This window comes from Balaenoptera musculus, chromosome 20 (genome assembly GCF_009873245.2).
Source record: "Balaenoptera musculus isolate JJ_BM4_2016_0621 chromosome 20, mBalMus1.pri.v3, whole genome shotgun sequence".
NCBI classification, from domain to species: Eukaryota; Metazoa; Chordata; class Mammalia; order Artiodactyla; family Balaenopteridae; genus Balaenoptera; species Balaenoptera musculus.
Genome location: NC_045804.1, coordinates 18,125,802 through 18,153,249, shown reverse-complemented (window position 1 = coordinate 18,153,249; position 27,448 = coordinate 18,125,802). Strand labels below are relative to the sequence as shown.

At 50.0% G+C, this 27,448-nt stretch overlaps 2 protein-coding genes across 6 annotated transcripts in view; one reads left to right on the top strand and one right to left on the bottom strand.

Annotated features, from left to right (window-relative positions):
- The window catches only part of SRCIN1 (SRC kinase signaling inhibitor 1), a 76,449-nt gene extending 69,705 nt beyond the window's left edge, over positions 1–6,744 (top strand). Inside the window, exon 21 of the mRNA XM_036837673.1 lies at positions 6,542–6,744. Within this exon, the coding sequence (XP_036693568.1) occupies positions 6,542–6,631 (90 nt within the window). The 3' untranslated portion in view covers positions 6,632–6,744. The remainder of the gene's footprint in view (positions 1–6,541) is intronic.
- A 154-nt stretch (positions 6,745–6,898) lies between these two features.
- Positions 6,899–27,448, bottom strand: part of ARHGAP23 (Rho GTPase activating protein 23) — an 82,267-nt gene continuing 61,717 nt past the window's right edge. For 3 of the 5 annotated variants that reach the window (XM_036836689.1, XM_036836688.1, XM_036836690.1), the window contains 7 exons: positions 25,572–25,645; positions 25,212–25,301; positions 24,068–24,193; positions 17,289–17,330; positions 16,635–16,731; positions 14,528–14,559; positions 6,900–9,710 (listed from right to left, as the gene is read on the bottom strand). In XM_036836689.1, coding sequence (XP_036692584.1) covers positions 8,682–9,710; positions 14,528–14,559; positions 16,635–16,731; positions 17,289–17,330; positions 24,068–24,193; positions 25,212–25,301; positions 25,572–25,645 — 1,490 coding nt within the window. In that variant the 3' untranslated portion in view covers positions 6,900–8,681. Of the gene's footprint in view, positions 9,711–14,527; positions 14,560–16,634; positions 16,732–17,288; positions 17,331–24,067; positions 24,194–25,211; positions 25,302–25,571; positions 25,646–27,448 lie in introns of all 5 variants that reach the window. The other 2 variants (XM_036836687.1, XM_036836686.1) reach the window with 1 other exon arrangement.

Here is a 27,448-nt window from a genome sequence, read left to right as displayed (position 1 = left end):
ATGCCAGGCACTTCATTCGTCCTTCAAATGCCTCCCGACTGTCTACTCCTTGCCGGCGCTGCCCGTTGACTCACTGGGACTGTGGCTGAGCGCCTAGGAGGGGACTCAGCCAAAACACAAATACCTGATGGTGAGTCGTGCCCCAGGGAAGCAGGCGTGCAACGGCTGTGGCCTTGAGTAATAGGGACCACTTCAGAGAGTGCGACCAGGCCCTGAGGTCACATTTGCAGGGAGATCTTCCGAATGTACAGGGTGGCTGTATGGGAGCTGGTGGCTGAGTGTCCCACACAGAAGGCCCTGAGGTGGGAAGTCATCTGTGGGCTCTAGAAAATGCATGAAACCCAAGGAAACTGAGAAGGGGAAAGGGGCCACGACATGACATGGGAGTGTGAGCAAAGCCCCATCACAGGGGGTCTTGGGTGAATGTGGTGAGGAAGGTGGATTTCTTCTCAGAGCCGTTGAACCAATAGGAGGGTTTTAAGTCAGAAAGTGACGTGATTTGATGCAGAAGTTACCTGTGGCTGTGGCGTGATGAGATGGGGCGAGGGCAGGGCGGGAGTGAGAGCAGAGCTGTTATTTAGGGGCAGGTACAGATGACGGCTGCCTGGACTCACTCAAACCAAACAATCTGAGGGCTGAGGGAGGGAAACTGAATCTCAGAGACTTTGTAGCTACAAAGTGATGGAGCTAAGACTTAAACCCACGACTTCTCTCTCCCAATAGCCATGCTTTCTTAGTGCTTTATAATACTCATCACTATACTTATTAAGTGTTCGTTTAATCTTCATCACATGGGCTATTGGTATTATTACCTCCAGTCTACTGATGGGGAGAGTGAATGAGCAAAGGATTTGACTGACCTCAGGTTAGCCTCAGAGCCAGATCCTAATTCATAGGAGAAAAGGGACTGCTTTACAAATAGAAACCTGGGAAACCCACATCTTCTCTCCCTCACTGCACATCTCTGAGTCCTCTGGGTGTGTTGACCTCTGAGTGGCTTAAGCGATCCTGGAGCTCACAGGGTAGCTGAGCACCATCCACAGTGCTGGGGCCCTGGGCACGAGGCCACCATGCCCATTAGCTGACACAGGCTCCCTTGACACTCCCTGATGCCGAATGATTGACAGCACTCATAATGACACCTGGCAGGAAGCTCCATCCCATACCCCTGGCCACAGTGCCAGAAATTTCAGTCAAAATCCACAGACTCTACGCTTCAGCTCAGGCCTCCATCATGCCCACGTCAGGGAAAAATCCTTATTCCTCTTAATTCAACCCAAAAAGATTTGGAGTTTTCCAAAGAAATGTTTCCTGTGAAATATATGTCTATCCTTATGCCAGTACCACATGTCTTGATTGGTAGTAAGTTTTGAAATTGGGAACTTTCAACTTTGTTTTCTTTTTCAAGACTGCTTTGGCTGTTCTGGGTCCCTTGCATTTCCATAGGAATTTTAGGATCGGCTTGTCAATTTCTGCCAAAAAGACAAAAAGATGGGATTTTAATGGGGATTGTGTTGAATCTACCATCTTAACAACATAAGGTCTTCTGAAACATGGAATATCTTTCCATTTATTTAGATCTTTTAAAATTTCTTTCAACAATGTTTTAGTTTTCTTGGTACAAATTTTGCACTTCTTTTGTTAAATTTATTCCTAGGTATTTTATTATTTAAATAGAATTGTTTTCTTAATTCCATTTTTAAATTGTTCATTGCTTACAGAAATAAAATGGTAGGAGCAATAAAGTTTTTTTCTTGAGGTACAATTGACATACAACATTATATTAGTTTCAGGTATACAACATAATGATTGAATATTTGTATGTATTGTGAAATGATCACCACAATAAGTCTAGTTAACATCTGTCACCATCCCTAGTTAACAGAAAATTTTTTTCTTGTGATGCGAACTTTTTTTTTTTAATTTAATTTTAATTAATTTATTTATTTATATTTGGCTGTGTTGGTTCTTCGTTGCTGCGCATGGTCTTTCTCTAGTTGTGGTGAGCGGAGGCTACTCCGTTGCAGTGCGCAGCCTTCTTCATTGCGGTGGCTTCTCTTGTTGCGGAGCACAGGCTCTAGGAGCGCGGGCTTCAGTAGTTGTGGCTTGCAGGCTCAGTAGTTGTGGCACACGGGCTTAGTTGCTCTGCGGCTTGTGGGATCTTCCCAGACCACAGATTGAACCCGTGTGTCCTGCATTGGCAGGCTGATTCTTATCCACTGTGCCACCAGGGAAGTCCCGTGAGGCGAACTTTTAAGATTTACTCTCAGGACTTCCCTGGTGGTCCAGTGGTTAAGACTCTGCCCTTCCAATGCAGGAGGCGTGGGTTTGATCCCTGCTTGGGGAACTAAGATCCCACATGCCTCAGAGTGCGGCCAAAAGAAAAAATTTACTCTCTTAGCAACTTTCAAATATGCAATACGGTGTTATTAACTATAGTTGCCATGCTGTGCATTACATCCCCATGACTTATTTATTTTATAACTGAAAGTTTGTACCTTTTGACTCCCTTCTTCCATTTCACCCCATTCCCACCACCCCCCACTTCTGGCAACCACCAATCTGTTCTCTGTATCTGTGAGATGTCTTCTTTTTTTTTTAGATTCCACATAAAAGTGTGAGAGCATACTGTATTTGTCTTCTCTATCTGACTTGTTTCACGTAGCATAATGCCCTCAAGGTCTATTCATGTTGTCAAATTGCCAAGATTTCCTTCTTTTTTATGGCCAAATAATATTTCATTATATGTATATACAATGATTTGTTTATCCATTATGGACCTTTGGGCTATTTCCACCTTTTGGCTATTATGAATAATGCTGCTATAACTTTCACGTACAAGTTACTGTTGGGACATAATATGTTTTCATTTCTACTGGGTATAAACCTGGGAGTAGAATTGCTGGGTCATTGGTAATTTTATGTTTAACTTTTTGAGGAACGACCAAACTGTTTCTCATAGTGGCTGTATTATTTTATACTCCCACCAGCAATGTACCAGGGTTCTTATTTCTCCATATCCTCACCAACACTTGTTGTTTTCTATTTTCTTGATTTAATCTATCTTGCTGGGTGTGAAATGGTATCTCACTGTTGTTGTGATTTGCATTTCTTTAATGACAAATGAAAATAGAAAAATAGAGAACGTTAATAAAAAATTAATAAGACTAAAAGTTAGTTTTTGGAAGAGATTGACAAAATTGATAAACATTTAGCTAGAATGACCAAGAAAAAACGCTAAATATTTGTCAATTTTATTGATCTTTTCCAAGAACCAACTTTTAGTTTCATTAATTTTCTCTATTTTTTCTATTTCCTATTTCATTTATTTCCACTCTTTATTATTTCCTTCCTTTGGCTTGCTTTGGGTTTAGTTTGCTCTTCTTTTTCTAGTTTCTTAAGGTGAAAGGTTAGGATATTGACTTGAAATCTTTCTTCTTTTCCAATATGATGTTTGCAGCTATAAAGTTCCCTCTAAGCACTGCTTTAGCTTCATCCCATAAGCTTTGATATGTTGTGTTTTTGCTTTCATTCATCTTAAGGTATTTCTAGTTTCCCCTGTGATTTCTTCTTTGATTCATTGGTTATTTAGTAGTGTGCTTTTATATTTTCACATATTTGTGAACTTCACAAAATCTCCTGTTGCTAACTTCTAATTTAATTCCATTGTGTTTGGAGGACAAACTTTGTATGATGTCAAACCTTTTAAATTTATTGAGGCATGTTTTATGGCCTAGCATTTGGTCTATCCTGAAGAATGTTCCATGTATACTTGAGAAAAATGTTTATTCTGCTGTTGTTGGGTAGAATATTCTTTAGATATCTGTTAGGTCTAGTTGGTGTGTAGTATTGTTCACATTTTCTACTTCCTTGTTGATCTTCTGCCCAGTTGTTCTAGCCATTATTTTTCTTTTAATTAATTAATTAATTTTTTGGGGCTGCTTTGGGTCTTTGTTGCTGTGCACAGGCTTTCTCTAGTTGCAGCGAGCGGGGGCTACTCTTCGTTACAGTGCACAGGCTTCTTACTGCGGTGGCTTCTCTTGTTAACATCTAGTTAACAATGTAGAGCACGGGCTCTAGGTGCACAGGCTTCAGTAGATGTGGCACACAGGCTCAGTAGTTGTGGCTCATGGGCTCCAGAGCGCAGGCTCAGTAGTTGTGGCACATGGGCTTAGTTGCTCCGCAGCATGTGGGATCTTCCTTGACCAGGGCTCAAACCTGTGTCCCCTGCATCGGCAGGCAGATTCTAAACCACTGCGCCATGAGGGAAGCCCTCTGGCCATTATTGAAAGTGGCAATCTTCAACTATTATTTTGGGGGTTTTTGTTTGGGTTTTTTTTTTTTGGCCAAGCCGCATGGCTTGCGGGATCTTAGTACCCCAACCAGGGATTGAACCCGCACTCTCAGCAGTGAAAGTGTGGAATCCTAACCACTGGACTGCCAGGGAATTTCCTCCAACTAGTATTTTGAATTGTCTACTTTCCCTTCAATTCTGTTAGTTTTTGCTTCAGGTTTTTGTTGTTGTAAGTGTATATATTTATAATCATTTTGTCTTCTCGATAGATTGGCCCTTTTATTCTTATAAAATGTCCTTCTTGTCTCTAGTAATGATTTTTGTCTTTAAAGCCTATTTTATCTCTTACATGTATAACCACTCTAGCTCTCTTTGGTAACTCTTTTCATCATGTCTTTTTCCATTCTTTCACTTTCAACAATTTTTTGTCTTTGAATCTAAGGTGTATTTTTTGTGAACAACATGTAGTCGGAGCATGTTTTTTAATCTATTCTGCCAATCTCTGACTTTTGATTAGGGTGTTTACTCCATTTACATTCAATATAATTACTGATAAGGTAGGATTTATGTCTGCCATTTTGCTTTTTTTTAAAAATATGTCATTTTTTGTTGTTGTTCTTCTAGTCTGTGATTCTTGCCTTTTTTGTGTAAAATAGATATTTTCTAGTGTATCTTTTTAATTCGTGTTTGTTTCATTTACAATATTTTGGGAGAGTTATTTTCTTTTTTTTATATAAAGTTATTTATTTATTTATTTTTTGGCTGCATTGGGTTTTTGTTGCTGGGCGCGGGCTTTCTCTAGTTTCGGCAAGCGGGTAAGTACTGGGAGAGTTATTTTCTTAGTCGTTGCCCTGGGGATCACAATTAGCATCCTAATTTAAAACAATATAGTTCAGGGACTTCCCTGGTGGTCCAGTGGTTAAGAATCCACCTTCCAATGCAGGGGATGAGGGTTTGATCCCTGGTTGAGGAACTAAGATTCCACATGCTGCGGGGCAACTAAGCCCGTGCGCCACAACTACTGAGCCTGCATGCTGCAACGGAAGATCTGGCATGCCCCAACGAAGATCCCGCATGCTGCAACTAAAGACCCGATGCAGCCAAAAAAAAAAAAAAAATATATATATATATATATAGTTCAGATTAATATTAACTTAATTTTCATAGTGTACAAAAACTTTGCTTCATTATAGCTCCATTCCCTCCTGACTCCTTCATGCTATTATCGTCATAAAAATTTGATCTTTATACATTATAAGCCTGTCAACACAGTCTTGTAATTATCACTTTATGCAATTGCCTTTTAAAGACAAAGAGTTAAAGACAAAAAAAGATTTACAAATAAAAATGTTTATACTGTCTTTTATAATGCCTATGTGTTTCCCTTACTGGTGTTCTTTATTTCTTTGTGTGGATTCAAGTTACCATCTAGTGCAGTGGTCCCCAACATTTTTGGCACCAGGGACCGGTTTCATGGAAGACAATTTTTCCACGGACTGGGGCGGGGTTGGGGGGTGGGGGGGGGAATGGTTCAGGGTTCAGGTGGTTAACGCGAGCAATGGTTCAGGTGGTAATGTGAGCGATGCTGAGCAGCAGATGAAACTTCACTTGCTCGCCTGCCGCTCACCTCCCGCTGTGCGGCCTGGTTCCTAACAGGCCGCGGACCTGTACTGGGGACTGGGGACCCCTGGTCTAGTGTATTTCACTTCAGCTTGCCGGACTCCCTTCAGTATTTCTTATAGGGCATGTCTGCTAACGACAAGTTCTCTGTTTTTCTTTACTGGAGATGTCTTCATTTCTCTTTGTTTTTGAAGAAGAACACAAGGTTTTGATCCATTCTCATCTAAAACCTACTACAGCTTGAAGGTGGCCCAATTGGCAGTAACCCTGTCTTTATGTCTTTTCTCAGGGCTTAGATTTATCCTGGCTTCACCACTTACTAGCTGTGTGACCCTGGACAAGTATGTCACCTCTCCGTGTGCCTTAGTTTCCTCATGTATAAAATGGAGATAACAGTGTTGTGGCCAGAGCCCCAAAGAGTGTTGGAGGATTACCTTAGGACATATAAAGCCCTTGGGGCTGGTGTGGGCCCACAATAACACTGGCTCTAGCTCATTTGCCAAACAAAAACAAGCTATGGGGCAGAGGTGGAGGAAGGAAGGGGATTCAGTGAGCCACTAAGCTCTTCCCAGCTCCAGGCCTCTTCCCTAGGTTCTCTTTGACAACTGTCATCTGTTTTTCCTACAGGTGGCTACTAGGCTCATCACAGGCAGCCTGGAAGCTGGCAGGGGCAACTACAGAGACATGACATGGAAGGAAGCCCATCCCAGGTTGTAAGGCCTACACATGTGAATAAGACAAAGGGCAAAACCCATACTGTCCTCTTGGGATATCACCTGGATCTGGAGTGTCTCTGATGACAGCTGGCCAGGATGGACCCCATCAGTGGCCTGGGTCTTGCCCAAGCCTCCCCTCTGCTCAGCAGCACCTCTGGACCATTCTGAAGTTCCAGACAGACCTGAGAAGGAAGGTTCCTGTGCACCTTCCTGGTCTCTACAGGAAAAGAGAGAACAGGTGCATGAAAATCTCCTGCAGCAATGAGGGTCAGTGCCCTTCCATCTTGTTTCTGTGCCCAAGTCATTGCTCAGGCCAGTCTCCCAGGACACCTATAAGCCACCAGGAAGCAAAGGTTTGTCTCCATTCTGCCACCACCTGGTCCAGCCCCACTGCCCTCCTTCCGTGGGCCAGGTACCTCACTCTTCCCCCATCCTAGCCCCGTTCTTGCCCTCTCCTCCCTCCCAAACAAGTGAGACAGCTGACTCATGCCTCGAGGAAGGCCATTTATTTCCAAGATATAGACTATACTTTTCAGACAGGACTTTTCAGAAGCAGGAAATCTTAGTTGTCGCCTAGAGAGGTGTGTCGAGGACACAGTGAAAGGAGACATGCGGACGTGGAGCAGAGGCTTATCCAACACTGTTACAACACTTTTTTAAATGAGCAAAACATCTTTAAAAATCCTTATAAATTCTTTATAATATGTTACACATTTAGAGACAATATTTACAATAAAGGATGAGGGAGGGAGGAGCGAGAAATCTACTTTACAGCAAATCTTTGCATAAAACAAGAGGACTGATAGACGTGGCAGTGGGTTCACAACCCCACCTGGGCTTCCCTGGAATGAGTGAGGGCGTGTGTGGGGAGGCCTGTTATCTGAGGTCTATTTACAATTTGTGGGGAGAAGAGGGGGCTGGGTCCCACCCACCCTTCCGGAAGGAGCAGCCCTGCTGAGAGCTCATCAATTAGTGTGTCCGCATGCGCGTGCGCGTGCGTTATGAGTGGGGGGAGAGAGAGAGAGAGACAGAAAGACACCAGGGATGTTTTCTACGCCCCCTCCTAAAGGGAAGAAGGCGAGGGCCTGTGTGCCTGAGCCATGGAAGGAGCAGGCACAGCTGGAAGAACAAATAGAGGGGCAAGAGGTCTAGCAGGGGTGACCGTGGACCCTCCCCAAACCGTCTGGGGAACAGGCAGCTCCCCGTGGTCAAAGCGCTTGGGGAGTGTGATTTAGAGATTGGAAAAAGGTGGTGGTGGGGGAATAACCCTGGTGAAAGTCTCAGTCCTGCCTCTTGAGGAGGTTGAGAAGTCCCAACCCCCTTCTCTGGCTGTGACAAGCAGCAGGGGGGCAGGATCCCTGTGTGCACCGAAGGCAGGGAGCCCCGGTGGGAGCTGGGTTTGAAGCGGGCAGGGGTGGCAGAAGTTGCTACGGGGAACACTTTGGGACAGTGGCTACACACACTCGCACACACCACGCCCCTCCCCCCAGGGACACCACCACCCTACACCTCCTCTCCCCAAACATACATACACAACCGCCCTCCCTTAGCTGGCAGCTAGGAGCTAACTGGGGGGAGGTGGGCAGAGGAAAGGAGTGAAGAGCCAGCATCACCCAGTGTCTTTTCTTTAGTCTGAGGCTTGGGGGTTCCCTATCCACACCCCGACAAGGGTCCCTAAGTGCAGACACAAAGGCCCAGAAGGGCACACTCTGTCACTTATCCAAGGGACAGAGACCCCCCCCCACACACACACACACAGGAGCCCTGCACAGAGCCCCAGCAGCCTACCCGCTCTCCGTCTCCTCAGCACCGGAGCCCCCCCCCCCCACTCCCACTCCGCGTCCAGTCCCGTCTTCTCCTCTGCCCGCCCCCTACCAATTCCAGCGCACAAACCAGAGACACGGCCTCAGCGCCGCCCACTTGCACCCGGATGCTCCCAGGGGCAACAAGGCGGGGCGGAGGTGCAAGCAGAGGCGACTCTCGGGAAACCAAGGGGCTCCGGGTGGGTCGAAGGGGCGCTCGGCGCGGGGGGGGGGGGGAGGGAGGGGCGGTCACAGACAATGATGGAGGCGGGAGGCGGCCGAGCGGCGCGGGGGCTGGCTCTGCAGGGCCCCCGGGTCCCCGGGCGCGGGCGGCAACGAGGCGGCGGTCGACGGGGCCCGCGCCTTGGTGGACTCCAGGCTGCTGAGGCCCGAGTCCTTGTTGTCACTGTGCGCCCGCGGGCCCACGGGCTCCGGGGGGCCCCCTCCGCCCAGCTCCTTCCACTCGTGGAAGTTGAGGTCGGTCAGCGGGCTCTGCACCACCACCGTGTGGCGGCGCCAGCTGCTCCGGCGCCGCCGCGTCTCGGGAGACAGCGGCCGCCTCAGCCGCACCGGCAGCATGTCGTCCGCGGTGCCGCGGAGGCGCAGCCGCAGCGCCTCGAGGCGCGAGGGCCGCGAGCCCAGCGCCGCCGCCGCCGCCGCCAGGGCCGCCGGGGGACGCAGCGACTCCTGGCTGCTGGACGAGGCGGAGCCCGGCAGCCCGACGGCCGCGCCCGCGCCCTCGCCGTCCGCTCGGCTCCGGGCCAGGCGGCGCCGCGCCAGGGTGTCGCCGGGCATCAGGTGGTGCGAGCTGAACGAGGGCTGGCGCTCCGGGAGCCCCCCGGGCCCCGCGCCGCCCTCCGTGTCCGTCTCCACGTGGCTCAGCTCGCTGCGCTCGTCGTCCGCCTCGTCCCCCGCGCCCGCTCGCCGGCCCCCGGCGCCCGAGCACACGCTGCGGTCCATGGTAGACAGGGTGGAGTAGCCCGAGACGATGGAGCGCGTGTCCGCGGCCGGCCGCTCCTCCAGCGCCGCCGGGGGGCTGAGGCGCCCGGGGGCCTCGGGGACGGCGGCGCCCGGCCGCTGCCCCTCCGGCCGGTCCTGGGCCCCCGGCGCCGGCGCCCCCGCCTCGGGCTTGTGTGCCTCCTGCTCCGAGTCGTCGTCCGTGCTGCTGCCCAGCCCCCGCGCCTCCCGCCGCTTCTTCCTCTTGCGGTTGACCGCCGAGATGAAGGAGATCGCCAGCATCTCCCGGGTGTACGGCTCCTTCTTGGGGGCCCACGAGCCCTGTGCGGGAGACAGGTCAGTGTGCTGGGGGCGCCCGGAGAGCCTCAGCGCCCTCCAAGCCCCCACCCCTACACCCCAACACCACAGCACCCAATCTCGACAGGTCCAAGCCCAGCACCCTCACTTCCGCTGTTCCTCCTGGACGGCTGTCCCAACTGGAGTGTCACTATCCACTCTAGAGACTACCCCTCTGCGCCCCCCTCAATCCTGAAGCCTCCTCGGCACCTCCTCCGGTCTTAATCCAGACTCTCAGCTCTTTCCTGCGAGCTGGGGGCTGGTTTCTCACCTCGCCCCAACTTTCACTCCGTTCTCTACATCCAGTGCTGCATAAATCCTTTTAGACACAGCTCTTCTAATAATAGACTCTGCAACAGCGAATGACACTTGACAGTTTGAACCCATTTCACATATACTGTCCTGGGTTATAATACCAGAGCCTGCAGGGACCTTTCTCGGGCCACAGCTCCTCCCTCCCTCCCTCTCCACTCACTCACCTGGGAAACCTGCCTTTCCACCTACTCAGTAGGTACAGGCCTCTCCAGGGCAACACGCCCAAGCTCATTTCCCTTCCCACCGCACCCCATGCCATTTCCACCGTCCCATCAGCACCCCACCCTGACAATCCCCAACCCCAGATCAATCCAACCACCAGCTCTGTTGCCAAAAGTGGCTTTAAAATCCTGCACAATCCGATGATTTGGATTGAAGCCGCTCCCAAACTGTGATTTACAGCCCCATGGTGGGCAACTTTCAGCCACTGCTCTCACTGCTGAGCCCCGTGGGTGTTTTTTGGTCCTGGCCTTCCATGATCCCCCAGCAGAGCCCAAGCTGCCCATCACTGCCTCCTCCAACCTGGTTTTTAATCCTCCCTTTCTGGCCTCTCCTCTCTTGGGAGGCTCTTCTTCCTCCTCTTACTCCTTAAGAAGCCATGTTCCCAGGGCTCTGTTCTCAGCCTCTCTCCTCTCTCCCTGGGGACATCCTGCTCCTGAGGTCTCCCTTGGCCAACACCAAACTCTCTGTCTCTTGAGCTCCAGAACTCTTCTTCCAACTGTGAATCTGTCTCTACCAAGGTGTCTGCCAGCACCTGAAACTCACCTATCTGGAACCACATTATGCTCCCTACCCCTGCCCCAAACTACCTCCATTCATGTCCCCAGCTCAGGGTGATTTCTCTGCCTCCTCCCTCTCCCCTCCTCATCATCCTCTGTTCAGACCCTCACTCTGCCTTTTCTGGGCCCTTCTGCCCTCTCCTAATAGAACTCCCTGCCTCCACCCTAGCCTCACTCCAGCCCTTCCTCCTCAGGAGCCATTAGTCCTTCTAAGGCAAGGCAGGAATCTAATCGCCTCCAGACTCTGCAGGACCCCACCCCCACCAGGATAAAGCACAGACACAGGGCCCTTCACAACCTGCCTAGTGCCCCCCCTGCCCCAACACAGCCTTCACTCTGGCGATGCTGCCCTCCGACCCCTCCCTCGATAGGACTAGCATTGGCAGCCCTTAGTCCCACCCCACCCCCGCACCCTATTTATGGGATGAGCTCTTACTCCCTCTACTAGGCCCAGCTCAAACACGGCATTCTCTATACAGCAACCTCCCACCCAGCTCTCCCTTTGGCTGATCTGGGAAATCTCTTCTTCTCTTCTCATAGGCCTTTGAAACTACACATACACCAGCTCTTCTCATGTCAGAATAGCTTTGTTTCCATAACATCTATATCAAACCCTGAGTTCGCAGAGGGCAAGGTCAGTGGCATATTTGTGTTTGCATCCATGACACCTAGTACAGTGCCTGTCACATAACAGGCACTCGAGAAATGTTAAGTGAATGGGGTGAATGGGGTCCCCTGAACATAAAAAGCCCTGTAGAAACGGATGCTGGGACTGGTCCCCAGCTGGGCTGAAATGACCTGCGCTTGCATCCCTTCTCACAGGTCACCTCCTGATTCAGCTGCAGCGTAATAGGCACACCTCAGAGATACTGCAGGCTCAGTTCCAGACTACAGCAATAAGGCAAATACCACAGTAAAGAGAGTCACATGAATTTTTTGGTTTCCCGGAGTATATAAAAGTTATGTGTACACTGTAGTCTATTAAGCGTGTTCTAGCATTATGTCTAAAAAAAGTACATCCTTTAATTTAAAAATACCTTATTGCTGGGCTTCCCTGGTGGCGCAGTGGTTGGGAGTCCGCCTGCCAAGGCAGGGGACACGGGTTCAAGCCCTGGTCCAGGAGGATCCCACATGCCACGGAGCGACTAAGCCTGTGTGCCACAACTACTGAGCCTGCGCTCTAGAGCCCGTGAGCCACAACTACTGAAGCCCACGTGCCTAGAGCCCGTGCTCCACAACAAGAGAAGCCACCGCAATGAGAAGCCCACGCACAGCAATGAAGAGTAGGCCCCGCTCTCTGCAACTAGAGAAAAGCCAGCATGCAGCAAGGAAGATCCAATGCAGCCAAAAATAAAATAAATAAAATAAAATAAATAAAATAAAATAAATAAATTTATTAAAAAAAAATACTTTATTGCTAAAAAATACCATTATCTGAGCCTTCAGGGAGTCGTAATTTTTTGCAATAGTAACATCAAAGTTCACTGATCACAGATCACCGTAACGAATATAATTATCATGAAAAGGTTGAATTACCACAAGAATTATCAAAAATGTGACACAGAGACATGAAGTGAGCAAATACTGTTGGAAAAATGGTGCCAAGAGACTTGCTCAACATAGGGTGGCCACAAACCTTCAATTTGTTTAAAAAAAAAATGGCGGTATCTGTGAAGCACAATAAAGGAAAGCGCAAGAAAACGCGGTGTGTTTGTAGCGGATGGAGACATAGAGCTGCCTCCCGTGGCCACGGCACTCTCTCACGTCAGTTAGTTTTGAGAAAGCCGGAGCCTGTCAGCGATTCAGGATTCACAGGCGTGCAGCTCCTGGGCTGTGGCTGCCCACACAGCACGACTCCAGAAGGCCACCACCTGCAGCACTGCTACGGCCAGCGTGAGGCACATGGTGGCCAGCGCCGCTTTCTGCCTCTGCTCTCTGAGAGACTTGAGAGGCTGCTGGGATCATCTGATCAAATTACCCTCTCATCCTGGCTAGTTACAGAAGCAATGAGGTCAGAATGGTCACTTTCAGGGAATGCAGAGGTCAGCAGGTTCACATAAAGGTTGAGGGGTCAGTCCAGGAGAGGCTACAGGAAACCAGGGGTCTAGCACGAGCAAGGGGTGGAGGTGATCAGGAGCTAGATTCAGGTCACTCTAATGAACTTGCTCCCCGCCACAGCAGTCTTGTGATGGAGTGAGCTCCCCATCACCAGAGGTGTGCAGGCAGAGGCTCTATGGAGAGGTTACAAGGGTCCTCTGCACCAGACTAGAGCAGCCATCTTTCTGTCCAGTGCTTTCATCTGACACATAATGGGCTAATGAGCACCTGCTTGGTGTCAGGCACACTGATCTCACTGGGACTCGGCCAGTGCTTAAGAGATCCAGAGAGAAATGAGCCCAGTTTGACCAGCCAACATTTAGTTGACTCCACTACTACGGACAGAACTGTTCCCCCACTAAATTCATATGATGAAGCCCTAACCCCCATGTGATAGTATTCGGGGTCTTTGGGAGGTAATTAGGTTTAGATGAGGTCATGAGGGTGGGGCCTTTATGGTGGAATTAGTGCCCTTACAAGAAGAGACACCAGAGAGCTTGCAGTTTCTCTCACATGCATGTGCATCAAATGAGATGCACATAAGTGCTAAACAAATGTTAGCTACTGCTCTCATTAATATTATTTCTAGTTCTATTGTTTTCTGTCTCTAAGAAACACTAAAATGTTACAGCATCCTTAAAACAGGGTTTCTCCATACTGGTACAGTAACATTTTTGCTGGGTAATTCTCTATTGTGGGGACTGTCCCACGCATGGTAGGATGTGTAGTGGTGCCCCTGGTCTCTACCCACTAGATTGCACTAGCATCCAAGTTTCTGCTTGCCATATGAGGACACAGCGAGAAGGCGGCCATCTACAAGCCAGGAAGAGAGCTTCCACCAGAAACTGACCATGCTAACATCCTGATCTTGGACTTCTAGCCTCCAGAACTGTGAGAAAATAAATTTCTGTTGTTTTAAGCCACCCAGTCTATAGTATTTTGTTATGGCAGCCTGAGCTGATTAAGACACACTCCTGGCCTTCGGGCTGCCTGGGGCAGGCATCCTGGCCCTACTGGTTCTGTCTCACAGGGCAGGCTCTGGAGCAGGCAACTCACTGCCTGTGAGACCTGGTTCAAAGAACCGGCTTGGGTTTTGTTGTTTTCAATTTCATTGATTTCTGTTCTTATCTTTATTATTTCCTTCCTTCTGTTGGCTTTGGGCTCTGCAAAGACCTTAAAAAATAATTATTATGTCAGACATATTTGTTGTTAACCCCATTTTTGGGGATAAATCTTATCCCCATAAATAGTATGAGCAAGCTGAGGATCAGAAAGAGGTTAAGTAACTTGCCCAATGTCCCAAAGCTACTAAGTAGTGGAGCCAGGGCTCAGGCCCAGGACTGTCTGTGCTTCTGACTGCTGAGCAACACTGCCTCCAGGCCACCTAACTCCCAAGTCAGATCCTCTACTGCAGCAGTTACCTCCCCAAGCACTGCCAAGGTGAGCGACTTCTCAGCTTACCTTGGACACTTGGTATTTCCCACCTTCCTTCCCAGTGACTATCAATCTCCTTCAAAGCTCCAATCACAATTCCCCCAACTCCCTTGACCAAAAAGCAAAGTGGGCTGGCTTGTACAGGGATATAACTTTCAGAATTGCCGTGGCACTTACCTTGGACTTGGCTGAACTACAGGTGGTGGAATCTATTGTTAAGAAACGAAAGAAAAATGAAAGTTGGATTGAGCAAGAGAAGACTGAGTCTTGTAAACACAATTCCCTCTCCTCAAAGGCTTCAGAAACCAGGGAGTTTGGAAACCTGAGCTCTCCCCAGATCCTGGGAGTGTGATGGGCCTCTGATGTCACTTCCTATGGGATAAGGATGGAGCAGAGAAGGATGTCAATAACCACTTCCTTTTGAGGCAGAAAGTGACATCAGGCTGCCAGCCACTGGACCCTCATTTGCTCAGGGTTAAGAGCAAGGGGGACTTTTCTTTGGCCTAGTTCCTCTTCTCCTCCCCTCCTATCCCTGTTACTCTGAAGCACTGGAGAGAAAATGCCAAATATCAGATGCAGTTCACGGAAACCACAACAATGAAACACATCAAATCACAGATGCTCTGGAGAAATGGAGACCACACGGTGCACAGAGAGGTGGGTGCCCTATATCCACCCTCCCCCCCACCCCACTTCCAGGCATGATAGGGCAGAGGGACCATGTGAATGACGGAGTACAGAGCAGACAGGAAGTGGGTGGGGCAGGAGGTAGAGAGGGCTGGTGATTACAGCCTGGAAATGTTCCACCTCCAGACCTGAGGTCAGTCTGCCCTCGTGGGGCACGGCTGCTGTTAATGATCAGAGTTATGAAGGGATGCGGGTCCCACTCCCCTGATATCACTGGGGTGGAGAAGGAACCAGAAACAAGTCCTGGCAGTGCTGTCTCCAGGACGGGGGAGGGAGCAGGCCGACCCCAGGATCTCCCGGGGTCCCAGGGGGCAGTGGGCAGGTGCGGTTAATCCACACTCTCCGGCAAGCAAGTTAGATGCCTCCTCCCCAGCCCTCCCCTGCACACAGTGAGAAGAGCAGACGGGCTGACCACACGGCGACACACACGGGGCAGGAGAGTGGCAGCAGGTGATTAGAAGAGACGGGGGGCTCCTCTCTACCATCCCCACCCCCCATGTCCTCTGGCCCCCTCCCCAGCCTGCCTCTTGCATCTAGGGGTGCTGTGGTATGCCTCTGTCAGAGACAGAAGCGGTCAAAATACTAAGGGCGGGTCACCCACAGGTGGTAGGAATTAGTGGCTCGAGCCAAGAAGGCACTGGCCGTTCCTTTGGCCCTGGACTCCAACGCTATGATAAGGCCAGAGGCCTGGAAGCGGGACTTAGGGGCTGAGTAGCCAGGGGCTCCGATTTCGGAAGCAGGAAGAGCCAGCCCTTGGAGCCGGCTGAGGCAGGAGCTATAGATATACAGAGGCTTCCGGGGTAGCATCCCTGGTGTCCGGAGACGCTGGGTCCCACCACCAGCAAGCCTCCCCCACCCAGATAGCCAGAAGTGGCCGAACTCGGCACAGAGAGAAACCACAGAGCGTGGGGGACTGCAGGAGGGCAGCCATGCAGTGCCCAGGCTTCCTGGCAAGAGGGACCAGACGTGGCTCCAACAAGTGCCTCCTTCCTCCTGAGAAGGGGCTTCTGGACGGGACGTGGGTGGGGGTAAGTTGTTAACAGCTGTGGGTAACTGGCATGTCAGGGTGAGGTCCTCATGGCCCCGGACCGTCCTGCCCGCCCCTCATGCCTGCCCAGCCTTCTTATAATCACCCGCCACTGTTAGTGACCGAGGCCGCGATGCCACACTGTACCCGTTAAATCTCCAACAGGTCCGCTGGAGGAGGGAAGGGGAGGAGAAGAGAAGGGGCAGGATCCAGGGGATGGGGGGAGAGCACGGGGAGAAGAGGGAGGAGGGGTGGAGGGGTGCAAGGAGAAAAGGAAGAAAAATTAAACAGAGGAACGTGCCCAGGACACAGCCCGTGAGAAATAAAAAGCTCAGGAAAGCAATCGGTGAAAACAAAGCTCCTACCCAGCCCGGGGTGGGAGCGGCTGAGTGGCGGAGGAGGCGGCACACAGGCAGGCTGGGCCTCCCCAGAGAGGCAGAAGGCCCCACCACAGCCCAGTCCAGCGGCGGGGGCAGGAGCAGGGAAGCTGGGCCCCTGACCAGGCATCTGGGACCCTCAGGAATGCAGATCCCACCCCCTCTCCACCCCTTCCCAGGCCCCTGCTCTCACCTGAACCTGGCTCACCAGGGGGCACTGTCCTGCCAATGTTAGGCAGGAGGTACTCGATGTTTGGCACTGACTGAGGCTCCTTGTCGTCCACAGGGGTCTGCGAACAGAAGGAGGGCCAGCCAGCACAGCCTCAGTTGTCTGACTGCAGACCCGACGGAACGGGGAGCCCTGAGGACAGGGCGCAGGTCTCCTCCATCAGACCGGGGCTCACCCGCGCAGGGAATGTCTCCTTCATCAGCCAGGCACTCGAGTGCAGGTCCTACATGTCCCCCATTAGACTGTTTTGTGCCTTCCCCCACACCTTGGTTGAACCCTAAAGGCCGGAGCTGTGACTCCCCCGTCAGACTGGACCTTCCTAAGCCCTCGATCCTCCTCGCAAGATTAGAGGACGGGGTCTGCCTTTGCTACTGGACTAAGTTTCCTTAGGGCAAGGCCTCTATCTCCCCCTCAGACTGGGGCTCATGAAGGTGAGGACTGTTGTCCCCCATCAGATTGGAGGCTCCGGAGGAGAGGGCTTATGTTCCTTCCATCAGACTGGGATGTCCCAAGGGCAAGGACCTTCCCCTGCTTGAGTCTTGCTTCCCACCCCGCCCACCTGGGACGAGGGCCCACCATCGACCAGACCCCACCCCACGGGCCCTCTGCATCACTCACTCTCTCTCCCTTGTCCTCGCTGTCGCTGAAGAACCAGTCTGACTGCAGAGGAGACAAAAGGAAGTGATGGAATCAGCGTGGGAAGGAGCTGAGGGAAGACAGGGAGACACGGGCTCCCAACCTGCTCAGTTCAGAGGACCCACTCAGGCGCCTGATGGAAAAGTTTGGACCCCAGTGTGGAAGGGAAATGCAGCCTGGAGTGGGAGAAGGCCTGAGCACAGATGGATGACTGGCTCAGGGAGAGCTTCTCTTTGCCAGTTTTTCACTAAACACAGTCCCCTGCACATCACCTGAAGCGAGGGGGCAGCAGCGCCATCTAGTGCCAGCCAGGTCCACTGCGGGAACAAGGCCAGCCCCGGAGGCTCTAGCTGCATGTACCCCACACCAGCCTAGGCTCCGCACTGACAACAGGGGTGGAACACCCCCGACCCCCGGAAAAGGCAAGTGCCTAGAGGGAGGTGTTAGGAGGTTGCCTGAGGGGCAGGCAGGCAAGGTTTTCTCATAAATGCCAAACAGAATAGAAAATAAAGTAATAATCCCACTCAAATATATTTTGTGAAATTTGAGAATCTTGAAGATAAAACTCTAAAAGTTTTCTGAGGAACAAAAACAGATTGCTTACACGTGAACGAGTATCAGCTTTAACTAGAACTTTCAGCAGCAAGAGACACAAGAAGACAAGGAAGTAATATTTTTGATGTGTTTCTGAACTACAAGTGCAGGGATTTTGAACCTAGAACTTTATACCTTGCTAAACTCTCATTTAAATTTGAGTGTGAAATAAAGCTATTCTAAGACATCAGAAAGTTTGCTACACGAAGACTCTCTTAACTGAGTACATGAGCAAGTAAAGAAATGAATCCAGGATGGAACAAGAAGTTCTAAGAAGTAAGGATGGATAATAGCATAGAAAAGTCAACTGTTATCAAACTAAGCAATGATACACACACACATGTACAAACACAGACAAAGTATACCCATGACAATCTGGAATTTAAATTCAGAGGAAGAAACCAGTGACAGGTGAAAGTACACTAAGGTACTTGGCTTTTAGATGTGGTGGAAGGAAGATGTGGATGCTGATAAGCTTTAGAAATTGATAGTAAAAATTAAACATAACTACGGGCTTTTGCAATTGCATCATTCAACGTAAGTATGCGTTTTATAAATTATGTAAGTTTTATATCAGGAAAATAAAATGAACCCATCCAAAGCAAGGTAGAAAAGACCAAAAAAAGGAAATAAAATGAAAATGTAGTAAACAGAAAATGACATTTAAGATGGCAGAAATAAGCCCGGACAGGGACTTCCCTGGGGGCGCAGTGGTTAAGAATCTGCCTGCCAATACAGGGAACACGGGTTCGAGCCCTGGTGTGGAAAGAACCCACATGCCTCAGAGCAACTAAGCCCGTGCGCCACAACCTCTGAGCCTGCGCTCTAGAGCCCGTGAGCCACAACTACTGAGCCCATGCACTGAAGCCCGTGTGCCTAGAGTCCATGCTCCGCAACAAGAGAAGCCACCGCAATGAGAAGTCCATGCAGTACAACGAAGAGTAGCCCCCACTCGACGCAACTAGAGAAAGCCTGTGTGCGGCAACAAATGCAATGCAGCCAAAAATTAAATAAATAAATAAGTCCTGGCAGTACAGAAATTACAAAAAAGTAAATGAGCTAAGCTCACTAACTGAAAGTTAAAACACACAGAATGTTATATATATTTAAGGATATCCTTATACTTAAAATTAGCATCTAGAAGGTGGATTGAAAATACACACATTAACCTATCAGAGTGGTAATTATTGGGGGATGGGCAGAGTGGGCTTTGGAATGAGGTGGGGAAACAAGGAGACTTGCAAGGTTGATTATGACCTTGGGCCATGAACCTCAATTATTATTCATCATAATCAGGCATATGATTAACTCAAATAAGACAAAAGAGAAACAAGAGAAGAGAAAAGAGAGATAGAGGATGAGGGAGAAATGCAGGATCTGGAGTCAGCTTCGGGCTCAAGTCCACATCAGGTAAATTACCTCTCTATTTACTTATCTTTAAAATGGGCATAATGTATGAGTATCTACTTCTAAAACTGTGGTGAGGATTAAAATAAAATACTGTATGGCTGTTATCTAAAAGACAGGAAGGGCTTCCCTGGTGGCGCAGTGGTTGAGAATCTGCCTGCCAACACAGGGGACACGGGTTCGAGCCCTGGTCTGGGAAGATCCCACATGCCACGGAGCAACTAGGCCCATGAGCCACAACTACTGAGCCTGCACGTCTGGAGCCTGTGCTCTGCAACAAGAGAGGCCGCGATAGTGAGAGGCCCGCGCACCGCGATGAAGAGTGGCCCCCGCTTGCCGCAACTAGAGAAAGCCCTCGCACAGAAACGAAGACCCAACACAGCCAAAAATAAAATAATAGATAAATAATAAATTAATTTAAAAAATAAATTAATTAAAAGACAGGAAATAAATAACAAGTGTCGGCAAGGATGTGGAGAAAAGGGAACCCTCCTACACTGTTGGTGGGAATGTAAATTGGTGCAGCCACTATGGAAAACAGTATGGAGGGTCCTCAAAAAATTAAAAATAGAGCTACCATATGACCCAGCAAATCCACTTCTGGGTATTTATCTGAAGGAAACAAAAACACTAACTTGAAAACATACATGCGTCCCCATGTTCGTTGCAGCATTATTCACCACAGCCAAGACATGGACGCAACCTAAATGTCCATCGATGGATGAATGGATAAAGAAAATGTGCATATACTGTATGTGTGTGTATATACACACACACACACACACACACACACACACATACATATATGCAGTAGAATATTATTCAACAATTAAAAAAAGGAAATCTTGCCATTTGCAACAACATGGATGAAACTTGAGGGCATTATGCTAAAGTGAAACAAGACAGAGAGAGACAAATACTGTTATGATCTCACTTGCATGTGGCATAAGAAACCCCCAAATTATCCAAGTTCATAGATGCAGACAACAGACTGGTGGTTGCCAGAGGTGAGAGGGTGGAGGGTGGCTGAGATGAGCAAAGGCAGGTCAAAAGGTACAAACTCCCAGTTATAAAATGAGCAAGTCCTGGGGATGTAATGTACATCATGGTGACTATAGCTAATAACACTGTACTGTACATCTGAAAGTTGCAAAGAGAGTAGATCTTGAAAGTTCTCATCACAAGAAAAAAACACTTGTCACTGTGTGTGGTGATGGATGTTAACTAGACATTGTGCTGATCATTTCACAATCTACACAAATATTGAATCATTATGTTATACACCTGAAACTAATATAATGTTGTTTGTCAATTACAACTCAATTTAAAAAAACAAAAAAGAATACCATATGTAAAACACTTAGTACAACACATCAATGTATAATAAATGTTAGCTATTATTAATAAAAGGTGCAGTCCCCGGAGACAGGCTGACCAGAGGGAGCCCCAAGAAGCCAGCCTCTAACTCGGGTTTGAGGGAACCTAAAAGTGCTCTGGGAACCTGGAAGTCTACAGGAAGCTTCCGGGTGGCCCATGGTTCTCTGGAAGAATTCATGCTAGCTTATGCCACCCTGCTTTTGCCCATGCTGTTCCCTCTGCCTGGAATGTTCATTCTCCCTTCTCTGCCTGGCTAAATTCTTTATGTCTTTCAAAAACTCCCTGACTATAGTCCCAGCTCTACACCCAGGGCTGGGTTGGGTCTTTCCATGGGGCTTCCCTGGACATAGCCCAGAGGATGAAGAAGTGATGTCTTCAGAGCAGGGCCTGAGTTCCATTCATCTCTGTGTTCCCAGCACCTGCATTTGTATCTGGCATGGAATGACGATGATGGTGGTGGTGGTGATGATGATAGTTAACTTTTTTTTTTGGGGGGGGGTGGTTTGGCATGCCGTAAAGCTTGTGGAATCTTAGTTCCCTGACCAGGGATCGAACCTGGGCCCCTGGCAGTGAGAGTGTGGAGTCCTAACCACTGGACCGCCAAGGAATTCCAATAGCTAACTCTTATATAACACTACCTGCCAGGCACCATTTTAAGTGCCTTACAGATAACAACTCGTGCAACCCTCACAATAACATCGTGAGGTAAGTACTATTGTTATCTCCACTTTACAGGGGAGGAAATGGAGGCACAAAAAGAATAAGTATTGTCCAGGGTCCCACAGCATATAAGGAGCACAGCCAGGGTTCAACCTTGGGCAGGCTGGCTCAAGAGGCAGTGCCCTGGACCTCTACACCAGTGCTTCTCAACTGGGGCGACTCTGCCCCCCGAGGGGGCATTTGGCAATGTCCAGAGACATTTTCAGTTGTCACAAGTGGAGGGAGGCTCCTGGTATCTGGCCAAGAGATGCCGCTAAACATGCTATAAGCCACAGGACAGCCCCCAACAAAGAAGAATGATCTGGCCCCAAAGGTCACTAGTGCCAGGCTGAGAAATCCCAGGGCACACATAGTAGGAATCACCACGTGTGCCGAGTGAATAAATGAACAAATGCCTTGGCATGGTCTTTGTTTGGCTTCCAACTGACTAAGTAAACATGAGTATGAGCTGGCTGCTGACTTGCTGATGGGCAGCTGAATACCCGGGTTTGCTCATCTCCACTCTGCCATTATCTTGCTGTGTGACCCCGGGCAAGTCACTGCTCCTCTTTATGCCTCAGTTTCCACCCTCTGTACAATGCAAGGTCAGGTCTGCTGCCTTAAGGCCCCTTCCAGCTCTGCTGTCCAAGAGTTCCACAGAAACCAGGAGTCCTAGGCAGGGAGGCCAGGTGATGGTTGCAGCTGAAACTCCCAGCAGGAGGTCATGTCACCCATGAACTCCAACCGTCCACTGACTGACCAGGGGCTCAGAGCCAGAGCCAGAGCAGTCTCTGTCACAAGTCCCAGCCTGCCTGAGCTCGTGACTACACTGATCCCTGGCTACAGAGCCTCTTAGGTGGGCGGGCTCAGTGGGCTCAATGTGAATTGAGGGGGTAGCTCACTCCCTCGACAATAGTCCGGGGCTGATTATGTTCTAATGCCAAGCGGGCAGAGAATGGAGGGTTGCACGCTCAGTTAGTTCCCAGGAAGGAATCCCTCAGTGGGAAAGCCCAGACTGGCATAACCTCAACAGCAATTCATTCATTCAACAAACACTGAGTGTTCGCCATGTGCCAGGCTCTAGGCTTGGTGCTGGGATTACACCTATGAAGGAGACTGATGTGCTCCATATCCCCCGACCCTGCCCAGAGGAGGAGCTGCCATTGGCTGGGGACTTCCCCCGGGACCCTAGGGGAGGGTAAGTGGACATACTTTGGGCCTTCCTTCTCCCTGGAGACTGCTGTTCCTGACATCCCAGCTGACCCCAGGCCTTGGGCTTCCTGGGACTTCACTAGGAGCCTCTCTTCCCCACTGCCCCCCCCAAAGCATTCACTCATGGGGACCCCGATGGCTCCCTGTTGGTTTGGGGAGCTGAACTTTTCCAAGAGAGATAAGCTTCCCCAGACCAAGGCCACATCAGCATCCCTGACATTGCTCACCAGCCCTGGCCTCCCTGACAGCTCTGGAGTGGGCCTCCGGGCTGGGGGTCCCAATGTTAGAGTGAGAACAGGCCTCGACATACCCTCCTATGGCTCAGAGCCCTGACACGTGGTGAAGGAAGGAAACAAGCAGACAAGGCCAGCCAGCATGACCAAAGTCTACCCATGGCCTCACTTGGCTAACTCTGACCAATCTCCCTCACTCCAAAGCTCCCAGGAGTCAGACCTCCCAGTTGGCCGGGGAGTAAAGCACAGGCTTTGGTCAGACAGTCCCGGCTTAAAATCCTGGGGCTGCTACTTATTAGCTGTGTGACCTTGAGCAAATCACTTTGCCTCTCTGAGTCCCCCAGTTTCCTCATCTGTAAAATGGGAGTAACATGACCTGGTTTCCCTTCCCTAAAGTGTCTATGAGGTGGGGGAGGCTGAGGTTTCCCTTCCCTTGACCAGCTGCCAATCTTATTTCTCCTGGCAGGAGGGTTCTGGTTCCATTCTTTGTGGACTAGACCACAGGCCACACCAAGATCTGGAAATGGAAAAATTTATGATTCATAAAAACATCCCTGAGGGCCCCAGAGTGGGTGGTGCTGCCCTGGGTCTGGCTCTGGAAAACCAAGGTCTCCTGCGCCCTCTGCTGGCCACTCTGGGTTCTCATCCCGTGGTAGATAACAATATGAATCCTTAGAAACACCAGGCTCTTGGGGCCTCCAGGCAGCCGTGAGAGAAAGGTGACCAGCCCAAGACACACTGAACTTGCAGCCAGGATCCTGCCCCAGCCCATCATCCGCCCTGTGACATCCGCCTCCCCCTATCCCGGGCATCACTATTTTCTCCCTGAAGTCTCAGTGGGCCTGCAGGGAGAGCTCTGTCCCTATCTCTGCACCTGTCTGCCACGTTTCTGCCAGGACACCTCTCCTGGGGGCCACCGTCTGAAGGCATCCCTTCTTTCACCCCTTCTGCCCTCCAACCCGGCAGCACCTTTCCCTGACCTTCCTCCTCCCTCCGACCCTCACATGCATCTTGGAAGCTCAGGGCCTCCTGATTCCCCTGCTGGGGATGCAGTATCCCGGAAGGACAGGGATTCAGGACCCGTTCCCGTCCGGCCTTAAAACGCAGCCTACTGCTTCTGAAGGGCATCCACCATCTCAGCAGCATTTTACTCAGCTGCCTCATCCTTCCCTGAGCACATCCACCCAGGCAAGCGGGAGCCAGGGGCCCAGGGGGACTTGGGCCAGGGCAGCTGCTTACGTGCTGGATCAGCGTCTCTACAATCTTGTAGCGGTCAGGCATGTGGGTCACCATGTCCGCCATGTTGTCCTCGGACGTCCTCACCAGCGTTGGCCCGAAGACTAGGGCCAGGTTCCGGGGCTCCATCTGGGCAGGGGAGGGAAGCGGGTCAGCGTCAACACCCCCGTGAGCTCTGACTCCCAGCCCCCCAGGCCTCCCTCACTCTGGGCCCTCAGGCCCCCAGCCCGACCCCATCCTGAGCTGACCCTGGCTTAGGGGCCGGATGCCTCCTTGCCGGGCATGAAGGTGCCTGGTAAGTAGAGAACAGGCCAGCTTTCAGCCCCACTCACCCCAGGCCCGGCACTCACGGGCAGTTCCCCACCTGCACACCCACACTATGCTTGCTAGCAGTGGGAGAAGCCAGAGTGAGGACCCAATGGCAGTTCCAAGGGTGTTTTAGGACCGGGAAAAATCCTATACCTCCCCTCATTTCCCCCACCCCTCCACCGCAGAATCAGAAGATATAAGGGGTTTGCTTAGGAAAAGGCAACACAAGGGATCTGAGCTAGATCAGAGGATAGACCTCCATCAGACCCAGGGGTCTGAGGCTCTCTGCCTCTGGAAGACCCTCAGAAATTCAGCAGATGGCTCTCCGGGGAGAAGCACTGGCCAGTATGCAGGGAAGGGGTGGGGACAGAACAACCCTTAAGGAGGAGGGCGTGGCCAGAGGGGCTTGAGATTATCTAACCTGGAGGAGCTTAGAATGTGCTGAGGAGGGACTTCCCTGGCAGCGCAGGGGTTAAGAATCTGCCTGCCAGTGCAGGGGACACGGGTTCAAGCCCTGGTCTGGGAAGATCCCACACGCCGCAGAGCAACTAAGCCCGTGTGCCACAACTACTGAGCCCACGTGCCACAACTACTGAAGTCTGCACACCTAGAGCCCGTGCTCCGCTACAAGAGAAGCCACTTCAAGGAGAAGCCCGCACACCACAACAAAGAGTAGCCCCCGCTCGATGCAACTAGAGAAAGCCCGCGCGCAGCAACAAAGACCCAACACAACCAAAAATAAATAAATTTATAAAAAAAAAAAAAAAAAAAAAGAATATGCGGAGGAGACCCCGGTAGGCTTCCCTCCCCCACACTTCACAGCAGGGCCTCCACCCACCTTGTTTTTCTCCGAGTGGTCAGCTATGGTCTTCAGATGGCTCACGAGGAATTTGAGTGTTTCATAGTAATGTCCTGGGAGATCCCGGATCTGGGTGGGAGAAAGAAGGGGCATGGGACCAGGCTGTGATGACCTCCGCCTCCCCACCATACCCCAAAGGGGCTCCGATGCCATATCTCAGGGGGTCTGGAATCCACCCTGTAACTGCCCCCCTCGTATAGATGGAGAAACTGAGGCCGTGAGGGGAGAAGGGCTTGCTGAGGTCACAGAGGGAAGTGGTGGCACAGGGCTCGGGTGCCTGGGGCAGTGGTGCTCGCACCGTCCAGTCTGCCCTTTGCCTAACAGCACCCCCCTCCTTACCAGCTTCCGCAGAGTCTGCATCCGCTCCCTCGAGTCTTCAATGCGATTGGCCTCGATGAAGTCATTGTATTTGTCTAGAACACAGTGAGAACTCTTTAGAGAGGTGGGCCTCCAGGCTGACGAGGCCCTGCCGGGAGGTCAGCGTTTTGTGCCGAGGCTGTTCCAGTTTTGGGAGGGACCCTGTGGCCTTGTGTTCACGTGACCAAACCCACCACAGCTGCCCTCAGGTGCGCACCTGACCTGGGATAGGCCAGGTGTGTTCGTTTGGGAAGAAATAAGACCTCAGCTGCCTACTGATCCTGGAAAAGGGGTCCCTGCCCCAGACTCCAGGACAAGGACACCACAAGGTTGGAAGAGAAAAGAGAAGGTTACCTAGAAAGAGGGAGGGGTCTTTCAGCCTCCAAATACCGCTCCCCCTGTGTCAGCGTTCCCCCAACTCCCTTCAGAAAAAGTCCATGGGGAACTTTAGAAAATGGGATGTTTTTTAAAGAATGGAAGAATGATGAGGGAGGATTTGCCCTGTTAGGTACTGAAATATACTAAAAAGATAGCACAGCTAAGGCAGGTGATGAAGGATCAGGACAGATAAAGGCAGCACTTCAAGTCAGTTATCTTGTTGGGAAAATAAATCCATTTCTAGCTCACATAATACACGAACAAATTCAATTGCATGACAGAGCCGAAAACAAAAGTTATTAAAAATTGGGGAAAAATAAGAAAATACTTTTATAATCATAAGGCATTCTTAAACATGAGATAGACTCCATTAACGGTTAACAGCTTGACTACACATAAAATAACTGTTTTCAAATTCTATACTGAAAAGTTAAAAGGCAATGGCAGACCAAGAGCAAATATTTACAAAAACTAATAAAGGGTTAATATCCATAATGTACAAAGAGCTCATCTCCTACAAATCAATAGGAAAAAAGACCAAGAACCCAGTAGCAAAATGGGCACATAGTCTGAATGAGCAGCTACAGAGGAAACGGTACAGGCCAATAAACTAATGAAAAGATAGTTAATCTCTTAGTAACGACAGAAATGAAAATGGTAACAATAGTGAGATGCTGTGTTCTCTCTCCAATCAGCAAAAGTTTAAAATATTAATAACATCCAGTGCCGATGGGGATGTAGGGAAGCAAAATCTCTTACGCTGCTACTGAGAGTGTGAACTAGGGCCGCCTCCCCATAATACAACTTGACTTTGGCTTTCAAAATGTTTTCCAGGACTTTAACCCAGCAATTCAATGTCTACGAATCCACCTCCAGGACACTGGCCCAGGTGTGCAGGAACGTAGTCAAGGAAAGTCACTGTAACACGTTTCGAAAGAGCAAAACTGCGAAGACAACCTAAATACCCAGCAGTAGGGGAGTGATTAGACAAATTATAGTCTATTCAGGCTATGAAAAACTATGTGGTTGGTTTAAAGAAGAATGAGGTAGAGCTCTTTGTACTGACACGAATGAATCTCAAAATTATAAGCCTCCTTCTGTTAAGAACTCAAGCAGTGGTGTGCTGGAGCCGCTCGCTCGCATGGGCTCCTGACAACCAGTTGTGTTTGTCTTTCATGTTGGTGATAGCAAATCGGGAGCTTGAAATAAGCCGTGGTGGGAGTATTTATACCATGGAAACTGGAAAATGCTACACATCATGGCTTTTTTCCCTTGAGAGCCAGATGTGAAACATTTACCAGTGCGCCACTGAACCCGCCCAACTTCAAGCCCTACATATGCGTGTATATCTTTGTCACACGTGTAAGAGAGTCTGGAAGGAAATGCAATGCACTGTTAATAAGCAGCTCAGCAAATGGTCAAGCGCTGGGCTCTGGAGCCAGATGCCTGGGGCTGAACCCTGGCTCTGACACTTACAACCT